General features: G+C 36.1%; 1 protein-coding gene across 15 annotated transcripts in view; it reads right to left on the minus strand.

The window, feature by feature from the left end:
• PTPRK (protein tyrosine phosphatase receptor type K) overlaps nucleotides 1–20,567 on the minus strand; it is a 549,502-nt gene that overhangs the window by 262,431 nt on the left and 266,504 nt on the right. For all 15 annotated transcript variants that reach the window (XM_032862518.1, XM_032862504.1, XM_032862503.1 and 12 more), the window contains 2 exons: nucleotides 16,628–16,709; nucleotides 14,198–14,313 (listed from right to left, as the gene is read on the minus strand). In XM_032862518.1, the coding sequence (XP_032718409.1) occupies nucleotides 14,198–14,313; nucleotides 16,628–16,709 (198 nt within the window). The remainder of the gene's footprint in view (nucleotides 1–14,197; nucleotides 14,314–16,627; nucleotides 16,710–20,567) is intronic.

Below are 20,567 nucleotides of genomic sequence, written 5' to 3' on the forward strand. Positions count from 1 at the left end.
TATTCAGCCTTATCTTCAATAATATTTAATAAATGCCTCCATGTACCTGATGGTATATAGGGTATCATCTCGGTGCTGCCACTGCTCTCTCAAAAAAACCTATGTGATAGTTATCTCCATTTAAAGATCATAAAATCCAGATTCAGAAAGATTAGAAATGTGATATGTAGCCTCTTAGTAGCAGGATTAAAACTCAAAACCAGGTTTACTGACACAAAATCTAGCAGTATTTCCTCTAAACTAAACCAAAGCTGCTCTTTTCTTTTCTCCATTTATATTCTGGGTCCAGTCCAATGAATTGATTATTTGCTGTAAAGCCTTGGTCAAAGCATTGTACTAATGAGAAATATAACCTACTATACTAGACATTGCATTATTTACTCAGCTTCCAGTAACGCATTACAGTTAAATGTAGTAAATGAGGACATGTACATTTCAGAAGTCAAAAATAATGATAACTTTTCTTTTATAATCCAAAATAATAGGTCTTCGCCTGACTACAAGTTATCAATTTAGCAGAATGCACAGCCCTATGAAGGAAGAAAGAAGTAGAGTTAAATTTCTTCCTTACGCAGTAGTGTTTGCATATAGTTTTCTGCTTTTACATTCTTCAGTTCCAGGCTCTTTATCCTGTTTTGAGTTTTTTATATGATTTCACCACTGCAAATATCCCCAACTTTGAGAAATACTGAGAAACAAACCACAAAATTATATGATCAAAGGATTCTATCCCAACACTTGGCCTTTTTCTCTCCCCCAATTCTCATATGCTCTCCATGCTTTCTTATTTGCTGTGTCTCCCGTACAGGTTGCTGAGACTTGTCATTAAAGTCCCTGAGTATTATACTCCTCTGTTTAACTAAGTAAGCTTCCTCATGCAGGCCATATGCAGTGTTTACTTGACAAGTTCAATTCCTGGCTTAAAGTAGTGTAGTGATAATACTGGTTAATTCTCAACATCTATAATAGCCAAGTTATCAATCAAACCCCTTGCTATTCCAAGTGTGGTCTACAGACCACCAGCATCAGAATCTCCTGTCAAATTGTTACAAATCCTAAGCCTAGAGATCACTCTAGACGTACTGAATCAGAATCTACATTTTCATAGATCCCTAGGTTATGCCCCAAGGCATTACAGCTTGAAACACACGGGCAGAAGATAATCATGGAGGTCTTACTCCTAATCATAGTGAGAGTTGTAAAAACGGGTGTGTGTTCTGATTACGGCTAATGAGATTCTATAAAAACAGGCCAATTCACTTCCAGAAAGGTTTTTTTCACACTTCTAGAGAAGACACAGTGAGTCCTCTTTTCTTTTTCTCCATGTTACGCCTAAAGCTGGAAGAGCAGACTTGTCAATGTGAGAGAACCCAATGTGAGGGAAAGTGGACACACTGAGGACGGCACCTCAGGGATGAAGACAGAATCAGGTTCTTGATCAAGTGTCTGAAATGGTATCAAGTTCTGGAGCCCTATTCTCTCTGGACTTCCTGTTAAAGGACAAAATACACCTGGTTTTATATTATTTTCAACTAGAACTCCTAACAGTTAATATGGTACAGTTAAAACATGATACAGTTTACCTCAGCTTTTCTTTTCAAAGCTTGAGGAATAGAATTAATCCAATTTAATTTAAAATTAAATAATGTGGTTCTTAGAATACTTATGGGGATTATTTCACTCTGTTGACTTGAAGAAAATATTAAAATTACATTTATCGTTTTATTTATTTTTCACTGTCTTTCTTGGGCACATGATGATATATGATCCCTCCATCCTCTTGAGTCAGAAAACTGTTAAGAGACTGCTTCCCTACATTTGGTATTTAGGTTCCTAGTGAATACAGTAAGAGGACTAAGAGGGTGGCATATGATTTGTCGGTACTTGCCCTTTTGTCCAAAACTAAACCCAAAGTAAATCTGCACAGTATGATTAAGTAAGATTGAAGTGAATCATACAATAATCCAACCAAATTAATGCCAAGGAACTGAGGGTTCCTTACCAGGGCTTGTCTACCATATGAATGTTTTTTCTTTCTCATCAGCAGCTATTATTATTATTATTATTATTATTATATCATTATCATTATTGAACAATTAAACCAAAAATTTTAGAAACACAAAAAGTTTTATAGCAAAATTAAAGGCTTAGAAATCTAGACAGTTCTACGATTAGAAACATGTTACTGTTTTGAGAAAAGCACTCATTTATAGCCACTAGAAATCATTATATTTCTTTCAACAGATCAAACATTTAATAAGAACACAGTGTTCTTCTAGGAAAATCGAACTAAAATGATAATACTAAGTTGGCCAATATATTTACTATTTGGCAATGAAAGGAGTGAACACAGTGAAAGACAGTTGACCAGAAAAAAAAAGAGAGGTGGCATATATAATTCTGATTTTTTTAAAAAGCAGGGTAAAAATGTGCTGGGGATAACAAATTCCTAGAATCAATCACTACGCAAGTGCAATAAAATGTAAATTCGGCTATTAAACAAGAAAGAGTTTTAGCCTATGAAGCATAGGTGTCTTTGCGTATTGTGGTACGAGGGGCAACACAGAGAGCATGAGAAAGTGCACTGAACCCCGCTGGATGGAAGATGATACCTAAGTTCCATTTTGAAACAACCATTTAGTAGCTTCGCAATTCTCAGGATTTCTCATATCTCCATATTTTTATCTAAAACTGGAGGTATCTATTTGTATCTGCTATTCAACACAGATGTTAAGAATATTAATGAGACTACTTGTGCAAAAGTTCTCATTGCAAATCTTGATAATAGCAATATAATGAAGATAATAATCAACACATTATCTAAGTGAATAACACATTTAAAAACTGTGGTGGTCTTTGGATAATCAACTTGTCTATGCTATAGTCCCAAGTTACTTAATCGAAGTAGGTGTCCAGGTGAAGGGATTCTGGAGATGGAAGTGAACCCCAGAGTCTCTGAAAGTAAGTCAGGAAAATATGCCCACAAAACAGATCAAAACTGAAACTTAATATTTCAAGCTATGTTAAAACATATTAAGAAAATGATTCATGACATGAAAAAATAATATAAATTTGAATAAAACTCATAAGTAAGATGACAGAACTCAAGAAAAATTGGAAATAAAAGAAAAATGTCACTTCAGAAATATGATTAACTAGAGTAAATAAAATCAACAGATGATGTCTGTTGTGGGGAAACAGAATGTGGCGAAAAAAGAGACTTTTAACTTAAAGAGAACAAAAAAGATTCCAGAGAAAATGACTATTAATGATGAAACGCAAAGAAGATCAAACACAGAGATAACACGAGTCCATACAAACGCAAGGAAACAAAAAAATTACTAAAATAATAATTAAGGGGCGCCTGGGTGGCTCAGAGAGTTAAAGCCTCTGCTTTCAGCTTAGGTCATAATCTCAGGGTCCTGGGATCAAGCCCCGCATCGCTCTCTGCTCAGCGGCGAGCCTGCTTCCTCCTTTCTCCCTCTCTGTCTGCCTCTCTGCCTATTTGTGATCTCTCTCTGTCAAATAAATAAATAAAGTCTTTTTTAAAAATTAATTAATTAATAATTAAAAGTACTTTCTAAAAATTAAAAAAAAGTTTTAAAAATACACAATGGAAGAACACACCACATACCTGAGAACAGTAACCTAGAATGACTCACAGCAATACACAGTCTGATAAAATTAGAATCTTTTAAAAAAACAGGAAAAAATCCTTTGAATATCTAGAAAAAGCAGACACATGACTTGTAAGGAAACAAATATTCTCAGACTTTGATAACAAGGCTTTATGCCAGAACAAAATGAAATAACATATTAAAGTTACTCAAGGAAGGAAAATGTGAACAAAGGATTTTATATCCTGCAACTGACTTAAGAAGGGTACAGGAACGCCTCAATGGCTCAGTTAGTTAAGCATCCCACTCTTGATTTCAACTCAGGTCATGATCTCACGGTTGTTAGATCAAGCCCTATGTCAGGCTCATGCTCAGCGCAGTCTGCTTAAGATTCTTCCCCTCTCCTCCCCCTGCTCATGCTCATGCTCTCTCTCTCCCTCTCTCTCTCTCTCTCAAATAAATAAATAAGATCTTTAAAAAAAGGATCAAGGGCACAAAAATCTATCAAGTTCACATATAAACTACAATCAACATTCAAGAACTCAGGAGTATTAATTCCATGTGCTCTTCCTTAACAATTTACCTGAAAATGACCTTTAAACAACCAAAGTTACTGGGAAAACATGAGATATAAGAAGATGGTGATCATTAAGAACATAGTTACCTGAAGAACTAAGTAAATAAGGGCTACATGAGAGAGAAGATAGTATGTAATAGTTACATGCTACAAGTTACATGGTGCAAATATTCAAAATGACATCAGATTTTAAAAATGAGGAATTATGGAGTATTTGAACTCTCTCTTTCCCTGCCTCATTGAGACTCAAGAATAGTAGCATGGAAAAAAGAAGCCATAACTGACAAATTGTAACAGAGAAAACATTAGGTGAAAATCTTTAGGCTTGAAGTTGAAATATAAAGAAGAACTCATAGAGAGCTTATCTTTAAATATGCATTTTACCTTAGTTCTGTTCACTGAAAAGGTCTAACAAAATGAGTACCCTTTAGCATCCACATCATGGTCCTGAAATACACAATCTCACTAAAACAAACCAGCACACTGGATTTGGAGAAGAAAATGTACAAAAGAACGAAGGAACATCTCACAATATCAGACAGCAGGAAACTACCAAAAACTACTGAAGTCATATCAAAAGAACTCTGGAGCCAACTTGAAGAGGTTCTCATTAGCCAAAGATGGGGTAGTTTGAGTTTTAATAGTAGTAATAATAGTAATAATTACAACAAACTGAAGTCAATTAAACAAGTTTAAGTCCATAAGTTCAGAAGAAGAATCAGTCACCTTTGGAGATGATAAGGGATCAACTCATTATATTGACAACCAATAGCCAAAACAAAGATTTGAGCCTTTCTCCCCTCTTTCCTTAATGAAGTATGCTACTGGGTAGAGAAAGGTAGATGAGAAGTTTTTCTTCTTTAACTAAACTAGTACAAAATAGATAATGATACAAAATAATAGTATAAAATAATAGTACAAAATAAATAACAGAATTAGAATATCACAATTTACAGCCTGAACAATGAATTATGCAGGCATATAATGCATAATACAGGCATTATGCATCAATGGCTATGAAGAAAACACAAAAAAGGGGCGGGGGAAGAAAGAGACATTTTGTGCCTACTATAATCATACCAGGCACCATCTCTAGCATTCCAAAGGATCAAACTTGATTCTGGATGTGGCTGCCGATTTACAAAAAAATTCAGAAGAACATGTTAAATCGAAGAGGACATTAATATGCAATCAGTAAAATGACTGTGCAAAACTACAAGTCAATGTTCTGGGTTCCTCCTCAATAGACAAACTGTGAGGAAAAGAAAGGGATAGAGGACAAACCCACAGATTAAAAGACACTTTAAAAACCCATTTTAAAAATTAGATAAGACTAATCTGGAGTATTTAGAAATGTACATATAAGTGAAAAAAAAATCTATGAAAAACAAAGAAGGGCTAGACGTGAAGAAAACCATTATTTGCAGCGGTAGGGAGCTGGCTCAGGTGTGGCTGGGACTGAACCCTGTGAAGGAGCCCATAGGATGGCTGGCGAAGTCCCTTTCTTGTCCTGTGTGGTGTGTACCTCATGAAAATTCATCCAGTCATAGTTATTTTTGTGTGATTTTCTAGGTTTTGTTGTACCATAAAATGATTTTACAAATATTGGATTTTTATATCAGATTGCTTTTCATAAAGAAGAAACCCAGCCTGCTACCAGAGCCTCGGTGTTGTAACACTGATCACAGGAAGTCAATGGAAAGTTGTAAAGTGCTTGATGTGACACACTTAGAAAACACACCGAAGGGCAGCTTTAGGAACAGCAGAAGAGTACATTATTCTTGCACAGAAAAAGCAGTAAATTGTTATTTATAGATATCGATAGGAAGAAATCCTTGAGCTTCTATGACTGCCAGGCTTTCAGTCATGCTCCAGGGATAGATAAGAAAGATAAAGTATTTTCCACACATTATTCATTTATAATCAATTATGTAATCTGCAGACAACAAACCCGAGAGTTTATAAATTATTGAAGATGGAAAAGAATGCACTCGATCTTCAAGGCATTGAACTCTTTATGGTAGAAAGCCACAGAAAGCCAACCAAAATGACCTCAGGGATATTTAACAATCCAAAACATTAAACATGATTAAATATTCTGATGTTCACTATTTACATACATACACACCCAATATGCCAAAGATAAAAGATAAACATTACAATCCATGATACTCAGTCAATGACTTGACTTCAAGACCAACAGCCATAATTCTTTGTATGAAGCCATGAAGGAAGAATATAATGCCCTGAACTCAAATAAACCAAAGTCCTGAGGAAAAGCAGCAGACTCACAAGAGTGATAGCTTAGCTACCAAATGGTACATGATCTCTCAAGTAAAACAGAAATAACTAAATCAGCATATACACAGAAAAAAAAATCACTACTGCTTAAAGTAAGAATAAAAAGAGACAATTAGAATTAAATGGCATGCTACTGTTTATCAGTTTACAAGAAATCAGGGAAACACCACAGACGTGGTTAACACTGCCCTCGGACATTACTCTGTTCTGTGAGCCACAAGGTAGAGAAGAAGCCAAGGTTAAAAGCACCAATAGCCTGCCAGTGGATATCAGGACCATCCACAAGCTTCCAACTGTCTTGACAAACTTTTATTAAAGCTCAAAAGAGCCAAAAGGAAGGGGGAATGTCCTCGCACCTTTCACTCCTATCTAGATAACTTATATGCAATTATGAACATAGGAAAAATTAAAAAAAGGAAACAGATGGGTCTAACAGAAAAATCAGTCCTGAAACAGAAAATGAGAAAACAAACTCACTGACTGGCTTTAAAAAATAAACTTTTGAGGAAATTTGGAAAGCTGTCTTGATCATTTCACTCACATCCTCCCCAATTCTGTCAACTGGTACTTCTTTCATCTATCCTTCTCCTTTGCTATTCATGTATTTTTTGATTCCACCAGGACCGGCTAATCCCAGGCCCTTCTGGTTTATGTCTTCATCAGGGCCCAGTCCCAACCCTGCCAAAAACCTGTCTTTACTTCCACTTCTCATTGAGAACCTTCCACTTCGAGAAGCTCCTTTTCCTGACATTCCTATGCCACCCACGCACATACACTAACCTGCTGTGATAACCGTGTTCACGTATCTTTGCTATTCACGCCCTATAGATCCTTCAAAGACTCAATCAAATCTTCCTTAATGATCTCACCAAACATTCCATTCAGTGCAGCCCTCTCTCAACTCTCAAACAGTTTAGTGCTTAGATTCTGTATCATCTTTTCTTATTCAGTTACAGAGGCAATTCTCTGGGCTGAAGGGATCTTAAAATGTATTCAACCTCATGCTTAAACATACTCAACTGCTCTAGCAAGTGCTTATCCAGATTATGCTTGGATACTTCCACTAATTGTAGTTTTACTACCTCCTGGAGGAGCTCATACTAAGTTTCAACAGCCCTACAATTACAAAGTTCTCTCTTATAATCAGCTTATATCTCTCACCACAGAGCTTCGAACTATTAGTTAGTATTTTACTTTAGAACCTATACAGAACAAATTAAATCCCTCTTCAATATTCCCAATAATTTAAGATTTTAAGAAGTTTATCTGTTCTCCCACGAATCTCAAGATATATCTATTCCATGTTGTTTTAGCCATTCTGACATCATGTCTTCAACTTTATTCACTATCCTAGTAATTATAAGCTGCCTTTGGTTAGTCTAATATTTTAGACATGAGTCAGCCACTCTTAAGGCCAATGACTTAGAAAATGTCAGGACTTTCACCAATTTTCACTATAACTCCTTCCTTTTTTTTTTTCCCCTCTTCTTTTCATGGCATCCAATATATGCTAATCACATATGTTTAGTCAATCAGGTTCTGAAATACTCCTCTCAAAGTAGTTTTCAATGAATTGACCATCAAAAACTTCATTGTTCTAGGCATAGACCAATTTCTTCCAAGAATTTTCCTTTGTTATAATAAATACAAAATTACCAGATTTTTTTCTCAAAAGGAAATCCTATTAGGGATAGTAACATCTCTTGTAGAAATGCAATATGCTACAAACATCCAGGCACTTCATGGGACAGTATAAATAGGCATGGAAAAATACCATAGCATGGAAGGTCAGAGGGAGCTCTGTGAGCAATGACTATGTGGCATTTGAAATTGTGTAGTGATGGGTTTCATCAGCTAAAATTTTTATACCTTCGAATTAACTCATTTTGTAAAATACCATGTTTCTGATCTGATTTCCACTGCTTGCATGATGCCATTCACCTGCAGTACAGGAAGAAGGCCATGACATCTCCCTGGACAGACAAAACACCGTATGCCCAGAAGTTTCAGACCACCCATTTTCATTAATCCTCAGCTGACAACAAATGGTACTGCAAGAGGTCGGCCTCTCTTTGGTTGTTTTATTGTTTTTTTTTAAGAGCAATTTGCATTTCATTTTACTAATTCTACTCTCCAATTATTACTCTCAATCCATTGCTTGAATTATCTATTGCTCCATAAGGAATGACATTTCCTTTGGCTGAGAAACTAGCTGTATCATACTACATTAGCGGTGACAAATCTTACCAAGCGCAAAGTGATGGCTGACTTTCCTGTTTTGGCAGACCCACTGAGGAGGCATAGGGCCAGCACCTGCGGCAATTACTGACAGATTGGCCCAATTGCCACAGCTTTGATGGCAATCTGCATAGGATTATCAGTCACACATTAAACAGCCTCCTTTCAATTCACCAAAACAAATGGTGTCACCAAATCTACCCACACAATTCCCTACTTTCAATAACTCCACTGTTGAATTTCTCTGTTCAATCCAATGATGCATGCCCGCCAAGCTCTGTGATGATGGATGGAGTCGTTAGCATTTTAGTTTCTACACTGAACCTGAAGCCAAAGCATATGGTCAGACAGATGTTCCAGCAGTGGTCTCTATTTGATTTGCCATGTAGGTGTCCACTTATACTGGACCTTCATAAAAGAATGCTAAGTCATAAGTTACAGTCCAACCCTGTTTCAACTCTTTTACACCCTCAGAATTTATAACATGTTCTGATAACAGAACACTCAGAGCATGTTTTATTCTGTATTTCAGCATAGACTAATTAAATATTACCCTCCCACCTAATCAAATAATTTCAAATGGACAAGATGGACAAAAGGCAGCTAAATGTTTATAGGCTATTGCCATCTATGGCTTGATTAGTAATGCCAGAATGTACCACACACTCACTTTGCCTCGTTTATTATTGAGGTAAACTGCACACATAGTAAATTGGATGGAACTTAACTTCTAACACATGTATATGCTCCCATGGGCCCAACACCTCAGTGAATATACATGACATTTACATTACCTCAGGAAGTTTCCCCTGTGTACTTCCAGTCCCTCCTCATCACCCACAGTCAAATACTGTTCTGATTTCTATCACATAATTTAGCTTTATTTTTTCTGGTACTTAATGTAAATGTAACCATACAGTATGTACTCTTTTTTATCTATCCCTTTTCCAAAAACCTACTACTGCTGAGATTTATCCACATTGGTAACTCATTCTTTGTTACTGCTGAATAACATTCCATTGCTTGAATGAACCACACATTGTTTGTCCATTCTCCTCTTAATGGACATTGGGGCTCCTTACAATTACTGGTTTTTATGAATAAAGCTGTTATAAACATTCTTACACAAGTCATTTTCTGAACACACGTCTTTATTTCTATTGTGTAAATTCTTTATTTCTATTGTGTAAATATTGTGTAAATATTTCTATTGTGTAAATATGGGAGTGGAACTATTGTGTCATGCTAGTTATTTCCTTATATATTCACTTTTTGCCACCATCACTTTATTCTTCATATCAGTAAACACTGCAATGAAAGGACATGACTAACATTTTTAACCTAAAAAAAATATATAACCTAACTTTTCTCTGTGAGAAAATTATCTGACACTTCTCAAAAAATATAACCAGGTTTTTTATTATTTTATTTCAATATAAACTGTACATTAAAATTTCATTTGTGATCTTATTTCCTATAACCTGTGCTTACCATAAGCCCTAATTTATAATCCACAAATTCCCTACCATGAGGGTTCCTTCAAATCACAAAACAGCACAGTTCTAAAACTTGTTGGAAGCACTGGAAAACATCTGTTCATGTGGGAAAAAATTGCAAATCGTTAACCTGACAACAAATGTTGTGCTTCTATCTGGAATGCATGCTACTTCATTGAGTTTTATGATCAAAAAGGAATTTGGAAATTCTCTACAAGAGACTAAAGTCTTTATTCTAAGTCCCTTTTCCAACATGAATGAGCTTAACACACCATTTTAAGCTATGGCCCAAAAAACCTCATAATTTTACCATATCGCTAGCTTTTTGACACTAAACAGACTTCTAAAAACAGTCATCCATGTTGTTTTACACATCCCTAGTTCACTGAGCTTGTACGAGGAGGTTAATTTAGGTAATGTATTTTGTCATTGTTTTCCAAATATCTAGAGTGAATGACCTAATGTTTAGACTCGGTAATTATACTGAGAACTTACAGGAAAGAACACTCCCTAAAGATACATCCAAAAACCACTATGATATATACCTTATGAATTATCCAAGGTTAGCTCCGGGAACTCAAATGTTTGCTTTTATGCGCTCTATTTTTTAATTTACCTAATAATTTGTATGTCATTTTAAACAATAAAAGATAAGTGACAAATCAATTGTGAGCTAAAGATAATGAACAAGTGAGAGATTTATCTTTTTAAATGTATTTCCATACATAAATTATTTTATTTATTTGTTTATTTTAGACAGAGGGAGAGAAAAGAGGGGGCAGGGGAGGGGCAGAGGGAGAGATTTCTCAAGCAGACACCTCACTGAGCGTAGAGTCAGACACAGGCTCAATCTCACATCCCTGAGATCATGACCTAAGCCCAAACCAAGAGTCAGATGCTTAAAGGACTAAGCTACCCAGGCACCTCTCCATATATAAATTATTTTAAATGTCAAATGCTATCAGGTATTATGGTTAAAGTATTTGTAGTATATCATTTTTCCTTTAAAACAGAAATTTGGCTGCTTTTCTGTTCTTTGGTGTTTTACCCCATATTTAAGCATTTATCAACTGACACTTAATACTGTATAATGTAAGTGATTTGAAAAACATAAAAAGTCAATTGCCATTTTTTAATGACACCTACCATGGCAAGTATAACAGCTACTCCACTATCCCATTACTTCTGTGACAGGATGCAGTGACCTTTCATTTTGGGTTGCTTCCAATACATTCTCAGTACTGTCCACAGGTATTTTAAGCAGCTGTTCTCACAATGGTAGTTAATTTCAGGGGCCATTTTTACCCATACAAAAAGAATAACATAAACAATTTCACAGTCTTACATCAAACAATAAGGTCATGAAGGCCATGTCTCAGGTCATTAAAAGATAATGCAAAGACCTAGTTTAGCGTCTTATAGCTGGAAGGGATCTTAGTTTCTACCCACATCTCTTTTCATAGATAAGGAACTTATCTATAAAATAGATTCAATAGTTCAATGAATTCTCTAAGTACACACACTTAACTGGGTTGGAAGGGTTAAAAGTTTCAAATTAAAGTTAGAAGTAACAGTTTAGCCTCTTGATTTCTTGAAGTCATTCTGCACCAAGTAAACAAGACCTGACATCAAGTTTTATAAGTTGGCTTGCAGATTCATTATGGAATCCAGATTCTTTCTGCTTTATTATATTTCTACCATTCTGACTCACTATATATTTATATAAAATAACTAGTCTCAATTCATGTGAAAACATCCCTCAACTAAGTAATGGATAGTTTTCAATATTAAACACAAAGAAGGTAGATTTAAAAGAATGACTTAAGTTAATTTAAGTGGTATTACTGAGAAAGTAGAAAAGCTTTTTTAAACAATAAGGCACATATGTAAACTGCTGAGGAACTGGGTAATCTCACCATCAAAACAGAAGAGAAATACCCAAATTCACCTTAGGATGTGTAAAGAAGAGGAGAAAAAGGAAAGCAGATTAGATGTTTAACAGAATTATTTTTTGTCTCTCATCTTTCTTTGAAAAATGACAGAAGGAATATTTTTTTAAAACTATTCTGAAATAGGCCAATCCACAAAGTAGGAAACAAACAATAAATGAGCAGCATTTTGACTGCAACCCACTCAGACCAGCAGGGCCAGAAAGTCTTTGTTGCCACAAGGCAGCTGGTGTCTGAGTACACAAAACCCTTTTATTTCAATGCCACATTAAATCCTGGGGCATAAAACCAGAGGCAGACTGCAGAGTCTCTAGTTCTCCAAGACAAGACTGTATGGATCACAACTAAAGTAAAATGCCAACTAATGTTCCCACCTAAATGAAAGAAAAATTAACTGATTAGGAAAAAATGTCTAAAAATTGTTGATTTAGTCTGAGAGAAAGAAAGAGGGATTCCAACTTCATGTTTAGCTGATAAAATGGCTACATATTATATAGTACCCTCTCTATAAATAATTATTATTTTTAAAGATTTTATATATTTATTTGACAGACAGAGATAGCAAGAGAGGGAACACAAGCAGGGTGAACAGGAGAGGGAGAAACAGGCTTCATGCTGAACAGGGAGCCTGATGCGGGACTCGATCCCAGGATCCTGGGATCATGACCTGAGCCAAAGGCAGATGCTTAAGGATTGAGCCACTCAGGCATCCCTATAAATAATTATCTTGTATTTCAATATCTATAGAGGAAATCAGCATAATCACAGAAAAAAAAAATAGGGGCTTCGTTTCCTTTTCACATATTCAGGATGATATCCCAATACCTGCAAATCAAATGAATTACAAAAACAGTGATAATTAAGTCTATATGAGTTTATGGGTTATGACATCCAAGGAGATATATGGATTTGGTAAGAAATTCATAACCTCTAGTACAATATTAGATACTCTACTAGGTATGACTTAAAAAATCAGTTATTATAATCATGAGCCCAACCTCCCACAACCTAATGATTATCCCCAACACTAATTTCACCTCTTTAAAAAGATGGTAAAATAAATGCTGAAGTCTATGTCCAAAAAACTATACTAATCTTACAAAGATTTTTCTCTTTTAGTCCCTATTGACGTCTCGGGAATTTAGTTCTAACCAATTAAATCCCTTCCTTCATTCTGATGCAAATGGCACACCAAAATAAGAAGTGCTCAGAGAATATTATTACATGCTTTCTAGCCTCAAATATTTAGCTCAACAGCCATCTTTCCTTGGGCCAGCCTCCTGACTTTAGAGCTGCTCTCAGCCCCTCCTGCCCCTACCCCAGTGCCCCAGGACTGGCAGATACTCTCTGAAGGCACAGCATCTTCCCTCCTCTCTGAAGACATGGCACATGATCTCTGAGTCTTTCAAAGCTCTCTGTGATGTACCCTTTACATTTCCCCAACATATGCTAAATTGTAATTCATTAAATACATTATTTACTGAGGATTTAATATGTGCAAAGCAAATGTCTTGACCTCACATCTGTGATTAACCCTTATACACAAAAGTTCTAAAAAAAATTTAATTGGCGCTCTTCCAATTCATATTTCCAGAAGTACTCCCAAAGGTTTCTTAAACTATTTTTTAAATGTACCAGAGTATGACAGTTCCTACTTAAGTGACATGCTCTTGTAAGTTGAGTTTTCAAAACATTAAATGAGGAAATTTTCATTTTTTCCAACTTTGAATGGATTTAGAAAAAAATTATTTTTACAGTCATACATAACTTTAGAGAAACATTAGTTTTCACTAAAACTAACCCAAATATTAACTATGTACTCTCATCTACTTATTCATCTTCTCAAAATGGAAATTTCTGAGATGAATCTGCTGTCAATTAAAACAAATCTACACAAGAGAACTTGTCTCTCTCTCTCTCTCTCACACACACACACACAGGAATGACACCAGAAGCAATACTCTGTGATTTTTTAAAAATCAAGTGTACCCGTTAGTTCAGCTGTCCACTTGGCCTTACCTGCAGCCATAACTTGTTATGCACAGCATCTCTCCCCGTAGCAATACACTGAAATGTAGCGTTCTGCCCTGCATTGACCTCCACGTCCCCCAGACGGAGAAAATGAGGAGATTTATCTGTGAAGGCAGAAAAGAAATGTATTATTTTCACATGAAGAAAACATGCCATGTTACTTTTTCCCAAGAGAATAATGATAATAGTTTTACCTTTGGCCAACACGAATACCATATGGAAGAAAATGGAGTTTTCTTTGTGATGAGATACACCTCCCGCTCACAATCCTCTCCCTGCCCATAATTGCTAGAGCATTGTTGTATACAGAGACAGCAGTCAATAACTATCACTGACGGTTGGCCACAGCATGTTGTGTATGGGTGATAATAAAACAGTGACACGTCAAAGAAAGCAAAAGAGGTAAAATAATCACTGAAAAAGAATCAATCACACAGGCATAAATCGGAGCATAATAGAAAAGTATAATGAAAACATACAACGATATCTAACATTCTGACATAGACATGGTTGTCAAAATATTAATTTACAACTTAACCAGTGAGATCGCCTCTCTTCCAAAAAAATTTTTTTTCAATAGCTGTAATTCTCTAGTACTTCAAAGAATAAGGGAATATTTTCGTTTCTCTCAAATGAAATATCTGCTTCACCGTTGCTAAATCTACTTCTTATTTCTTCATAGTTGGAAGAAAGTTACCCTAAAGCAGTATCAGACCAACAAAAACTGATGACTGTAATCAAAACCTACATGACTTATATAACTCTCAAATTAGTGTTCTCTACAATTACCCTTTAAAACTGAAGCTTACTGATGTTTTCAACAGAAAGAAAGTAAACATACACAGGAAAAGTTAAGCCTCGATAAGGAAAAGCAAGCTCATAGAGGACCATATCACACTAAAACTGCCGCTGTGCTTAATTCCTATTTTTATTTGTTTACTTCTGAGAGCCCTTCTTTTACATTGCTCTTTCAGTAAGTGTAAACGAACAGTAGACAGAAACATCACGCTCATATACTAATGGACTGGAAGAATTTATGAGCAAACCAACTTGAACTTTGAATGAGATGATTTTGCTCCTCTTTTTCTTAGAATGTACTGAATGGAATCACTTGTTTGACCCTTGCCCACTACCTCTTTCTGCAGCACCTGGTCTTGGTGTAGCCTTTAAAAAGGGAAATGCTTGAACTAGAACAGTGGTTCTCAAATTGTGAACTCGAAGCCGGCAGCTGCAGCACCACCAGGAACTTATCACAAGGATAAATTTTCCAGCCCCACCCCAGACTTACTGAATCACCACCAAGGCAGAGGCCACACAAACCGTGATCTGCCACCCCTGTAGGAGATGTTGATGCACAATGGGGTTTAACAAGCTCTCAACAGGAGCACAGCCATGGCCGCTGGCATAGTGCTCCCCTCCCCATTCACAGTGCTTACAGTGTGTGAGAAAATTTCCACTGGGAGGATTACTGAACAGATCATCTAGAATTCATGGGCTCTGTAAAATACCACTGTTGGGAGATATAGGTAAAGTCTGAATTTATGCCAGCTGTTTTATGTCTGGCCAGACCAAATGCATGTAACAAATGTCTTTCAGGAAATGTGATGTACACACAAAATTAGTTACACCATCTGAAGATCAACCAATGGGCATCTAAAGACACAACAAAACCATGTGTTCATCCACTGAGCTCTTTGTTTTGTTTGCTTTCTATCATCTTGTTGTTTCATATGGATTAACCAGATACTTATTATAAAAAATTTAGTCTGAAGCTTGGAATATGGTGAACTAATTCATTCTCTTCCCTTCAACTTCCTTTTTTTTTTTTTTAAGATTTCATTTATTTATTTGAGAGAGAGCGCACACATGAGTGGGGGGAGGGGCAGAGGGAGAGGGAGAAGTAGACGCCCCACTGAGCAGGGAGCCCAATTTGGGGTTCAATCCCAGGACCCTGGGCTCATGACCTGAGCTAAAGTCAGACACTTAACTGATTGAGCCACCCAGGCCACCCTTCCCTTCAAATTTCAACAGAGCACGTCACATGTTAGTAAGGTTTCTTTTAGTTTCCTTTCAGTTGAGCTCTGATTTGTTATTCTTCTTTGGCTTTCCTAGACTACTTAATAAAACCAAAAGATGGAGTCTGCCCTATCTAGAGTTTCATTTAAATTTGCATTTTGTTCCCCGTAATTAAATAATTAAAAGAACTCTTCAGTATGTGTACAATTAGTTACAATTCTGAAAACTATTTGAATCAAAAATTCTAGAAATACTTCAGTGTTCTTTTAAAACTGAACGGAAGGTTAGGACTAACAACAGAAGAGACAGCCACAACCAAGTGATAAACAGTCAACAGTCACTGCCAATATAAAACAAGTGTTGAAAGGACATAGAAAAATACAAATCTTAATTACAACCTACCACAGGGATAGCTCAGTACTTGGATGTCATCAATGGCAATATAACCACTCCTCCCTCCTGAGACTTCAGCTTCAAATATTACCTGTCAGGAAGAAATCGAAAACATTTACAATCATTTTTAAGGAATTTTCACAGTAAAAGAAGAATAACTAAGTACAAGTAAAAGAAGAATAGGCACACTTAGGAAAATTAAATTTGAGTTTTATCCTGTAAGAATTAAAAATTTATTTTATACTGTAAAGTAATTTCCTAAATCTTGTTCAATGAGCAAACAAAAACATTACTGAGGACAAGCAACTAAAAAAAATTATTCAAGCAATTGTTACCATGTGTTAGAATTCCTGAATGGGCATCATCTAGGCAGAATGAATAGGCAATACAGCTAATCTCATATCCCTGAATTTTCTCTTATTGGTTTTCTCCATTTTTGTTATTTATTTAAAGTACAATGAACATATACAATGTATCAGGCAGTAGTGAAAATACCAAATGATCTATTTTTATTTTTTTACCTTATTTTTTAAAAGATTTTGTTTATTTATCTGACAGAGAGATACACGGCGAGAGAGGGAACATAAGCAGGGGGAGCGGGAGAAGGAAAAGCAGGCTTCCTGCAGAGCAAGGAACCTGACACAGGGCTTGATCCCAGGACCCCAGGATCCTGACCTGAGCAGAAGGCAGATGCTTAACAACTGAGCCACCCAGGTGCCCCCTAAACCCCCTACACCCCCTACACTTTTAAATAGCTAAACCTTCAAAGACAGGCCATCGGCTAGATTAGCAGTATTCCAGGCAAAAGGAACAATGTACAGTGGAATAGAACAGAGGTGTGTTTGGGGGGAGCCAAATGAATGTCATCTGTATGGCTACAAAGGTTCAAAAGGGAAGAGGTACGATTAGAGAGCTAGGCATGGAATACCTAGCTTAAATACCATTGGACTAAAATCAGGAATACATCCTGTCGATAATTCCACATTAATAAATATTAAACACAAACGTTTCCATATTTACATATACGGTCACGTTATAGAGTTCTGTTGTTACAATCGATAGAAAAGGTTCATATAGCCTTTGATTTTTTTTAATAATATGTAGTGTGACTTTTCAAGAGAAACCATATTTAGCATGCCACATTTCAACATTTTATTTGACTATGGCCTCCTTTATTCATGGAGATACATAGATTATTTTTGGAGTATTCTGCAAAACATTTTGGGAAATTAATGTTTAAAGTAGCAATACAGTATATTAGAAATATATATGCCCAGTGGAGGATGGACTAAAAGAAACCAAGACTGGAAACAGTTAGGCAATGTGCTAGTAGGAGTGGACATAGAGAGATATAAAGAAAAAGAGAAGATAAAAACAATGTTAAGGATATGGATAAAATAAAACTTTCTGGCTTGTCAGTTGCGGTAAAATACAGGGCAATTCTAACTCCAGGCTTGCACCACTAAGTGAATGGTACTATCAGAGTCCCTAACCAGAACTAGTGATACGGAAAAAGGTACAAATTTGAGGGAGAAGAAGACTAAACACATTTCAAATCTGATTTGCCTAAGGTACATATGGGGTAAAGGCTTACAGCATAACTGGACAAACATATCTCAAAAATAAGAGATAGATCCACAATAAAGCCGTAGATTTGGAAGTCATCATCATGGAAGTGAGTTACAGATTTACAAGTTAACATGATTAGTGAATAAGATGGCACTGGAGAAAACCACTGAAATGGAAAGCAACAATACAACAGCAGAAGTAAAGCCAACAAAGTATGATTCAGACATAATGTCCAAGGAAAGAAGAGAAGTATCAGGAGTTTTGAAGCAGGTCAACACTCCCACCAAAAAAAAAAAAAAAAAGCCTGAAAAGTAATAACTGTAACTTTAAAATATCAGATATCTGCATAAACAGAACACAAATTTTAGGAGGACAGAGCCTCTACAATGCAACCCCTGATCTTCGGCCATGTCTCCTTTCCCATAGGAATTATTTGCCAATTCCAGGATCAGGGTGTGGTTCTAGCTTAGCACAGACAGCAGGTCCTCTGCTGGGAGAGTGTAAACAGTGACACTTGCTGTGCAACACTCCGGAAATTTGGAAGTCTAGATTAAAAAAAAAAAATGTTGGCTGTGGCAAAAAATATGAAATGTAGGGGAGAGGTCAAGAAAAATTAAAATTAAAAAGTATCAATTGGAATTAACCATTAGGAGTTTTCCGGTAATGTTTGGCAGACAGTTTTACCAAACGGAAGGGGTAGGAGATTGAGTAACTGAGTTGATAGTGACTAACATTCACTGAACACTTATTATTTACAAGAGACTATCCTAAGCTAGCATGCACATCATCACACTCTCGTCATTCTGTCTCTCGTCTTCCCTGCAACCCAGACACAGACACAGACACACACACACACACACACACACTTAATCCTCACTACAATCTCGTCTATTGTTCCATCAATTTTACTGCACTGTCAAGATAAAGAACCAAATGCAGAGAGAGCATTTCTTTATTTTTTTTTCTTTTTTTTAAATTTAGCTTAATTTTTTTTTCAGTGTTCCAAAATTCATTGTTTATGCACCACACCCAGTGCTCCATGTAATACGTGCCCTCCATAATACCCACCACCAGGCTCACCCAACCCTCCAATCCCCCCTCCAAAACCCTCAGTTTGTTTCTCAGAGTCCATAGTCTCTCATGATTAGTCTCCCCCTCCAATTTCCCCCAATTCACTTCTCTTCTCCATTTTCCATGTCATCCATGTTATTCCTTATGCTCCACAAGTAAGTGAAACCATATGATAACTGAGAGCATTTCTTTTAAACAGGCTTTAAATTTCTTTAAAAGGTCTAAAAAGTTAAACTTTAACGATTAACATCATTTCAAATAGTACTTCCTTTAAACATTATACTGCCTAGATAGCAGTATCATCAACATTACACCCTTTCCATTGTCCTCCTGTATTCCTATACCCATCCCAAAGCCAATGCCAAGGGGACGCAGTAGACCAGGTGGCTGGTTGGTCTCCCATCCATCCGTTCCCATCACAAACCTTCCCCTGTGATACTTCATTCTTACTTTGTTTGTCCTTTATAATTATTGATGTCATTGGGATAAGCTGAAGCTGAGAAGGAGAACGGGGTCTTTGTGGGAAGACAAATACTTCACAATGAAGGATGGCAAATCTATGAACACAGAAATGTCTGTATGTGCCTGTGCATGCACACATGTGATTTACATTTCATGTAAGTATATCTGAAATGAAAATGATTGTCATGCCACTCTCCACATATTGGAACAAAGGCTTAGCAAGAAATAGAGGTGAGAATCAGAGATGTTAAATAAAGTGTAACTTGGAGTGGCTGTGGTAGAAGTCCCTTTCATGGTGCTGAAAAAACTTGTACTTGACTCCCAACTCTCCTGTTTACAGATTCTTGAGCAAATCCCATAACCTTTTGCAGCCAAATCCCAAGTCCTTATCATGGATATAATCCAACTTTCATTATAGAGTTTTATGAGAAGTAAACAATAACAGATGTGAAAGTGCTATATAACTCCAAAGGTAAGCTCATCCACACTGTAAATGTATGAGATTTGTGTAAGTGTATCCCACGAAAATAAGTTTTATTTGCTTGAATGGTAGTTCAGGAGAAGGGAAGGTAGAGAATGAAAAAGTCAGAAAACTGTTTTTGAAGAAAAAAACTACATTTTTTAATGAATGGACCACATATTTGTGTAATTAATCATTGTTGGTTATTTCACTTCCTTTGTAGCCAACATTAAATTATTTTAATTTCTTAAGTTTATCTTAGTTTTACTTTCTCCAATTGTTCTACTTCCTTTGCTTCATATAGGTGATAAGCTTATATATGTTTACTCCACCTCCTGAGACAAAGTTTCTTACTTGTTCATTTAAACTGAGCTTTTATTCTGGACA

Source organism: Lontra canadensis, unplaced genomic scaffold (genome assembly GCF_010015895.1).
Source record: "Lontra canadensis isolate GAN:19392208 unplaced genomic scaffold, GSC_riverotter_1.0 scaffold23, whole genome shotgun sequence".
NCBI classification, from domain to species: domain Eukaryota; kingdom Metazoa; phylum Chordata; class Mammalia; order Carnivora; family Mustelidae; genus Lontra; species Lontra canadensis.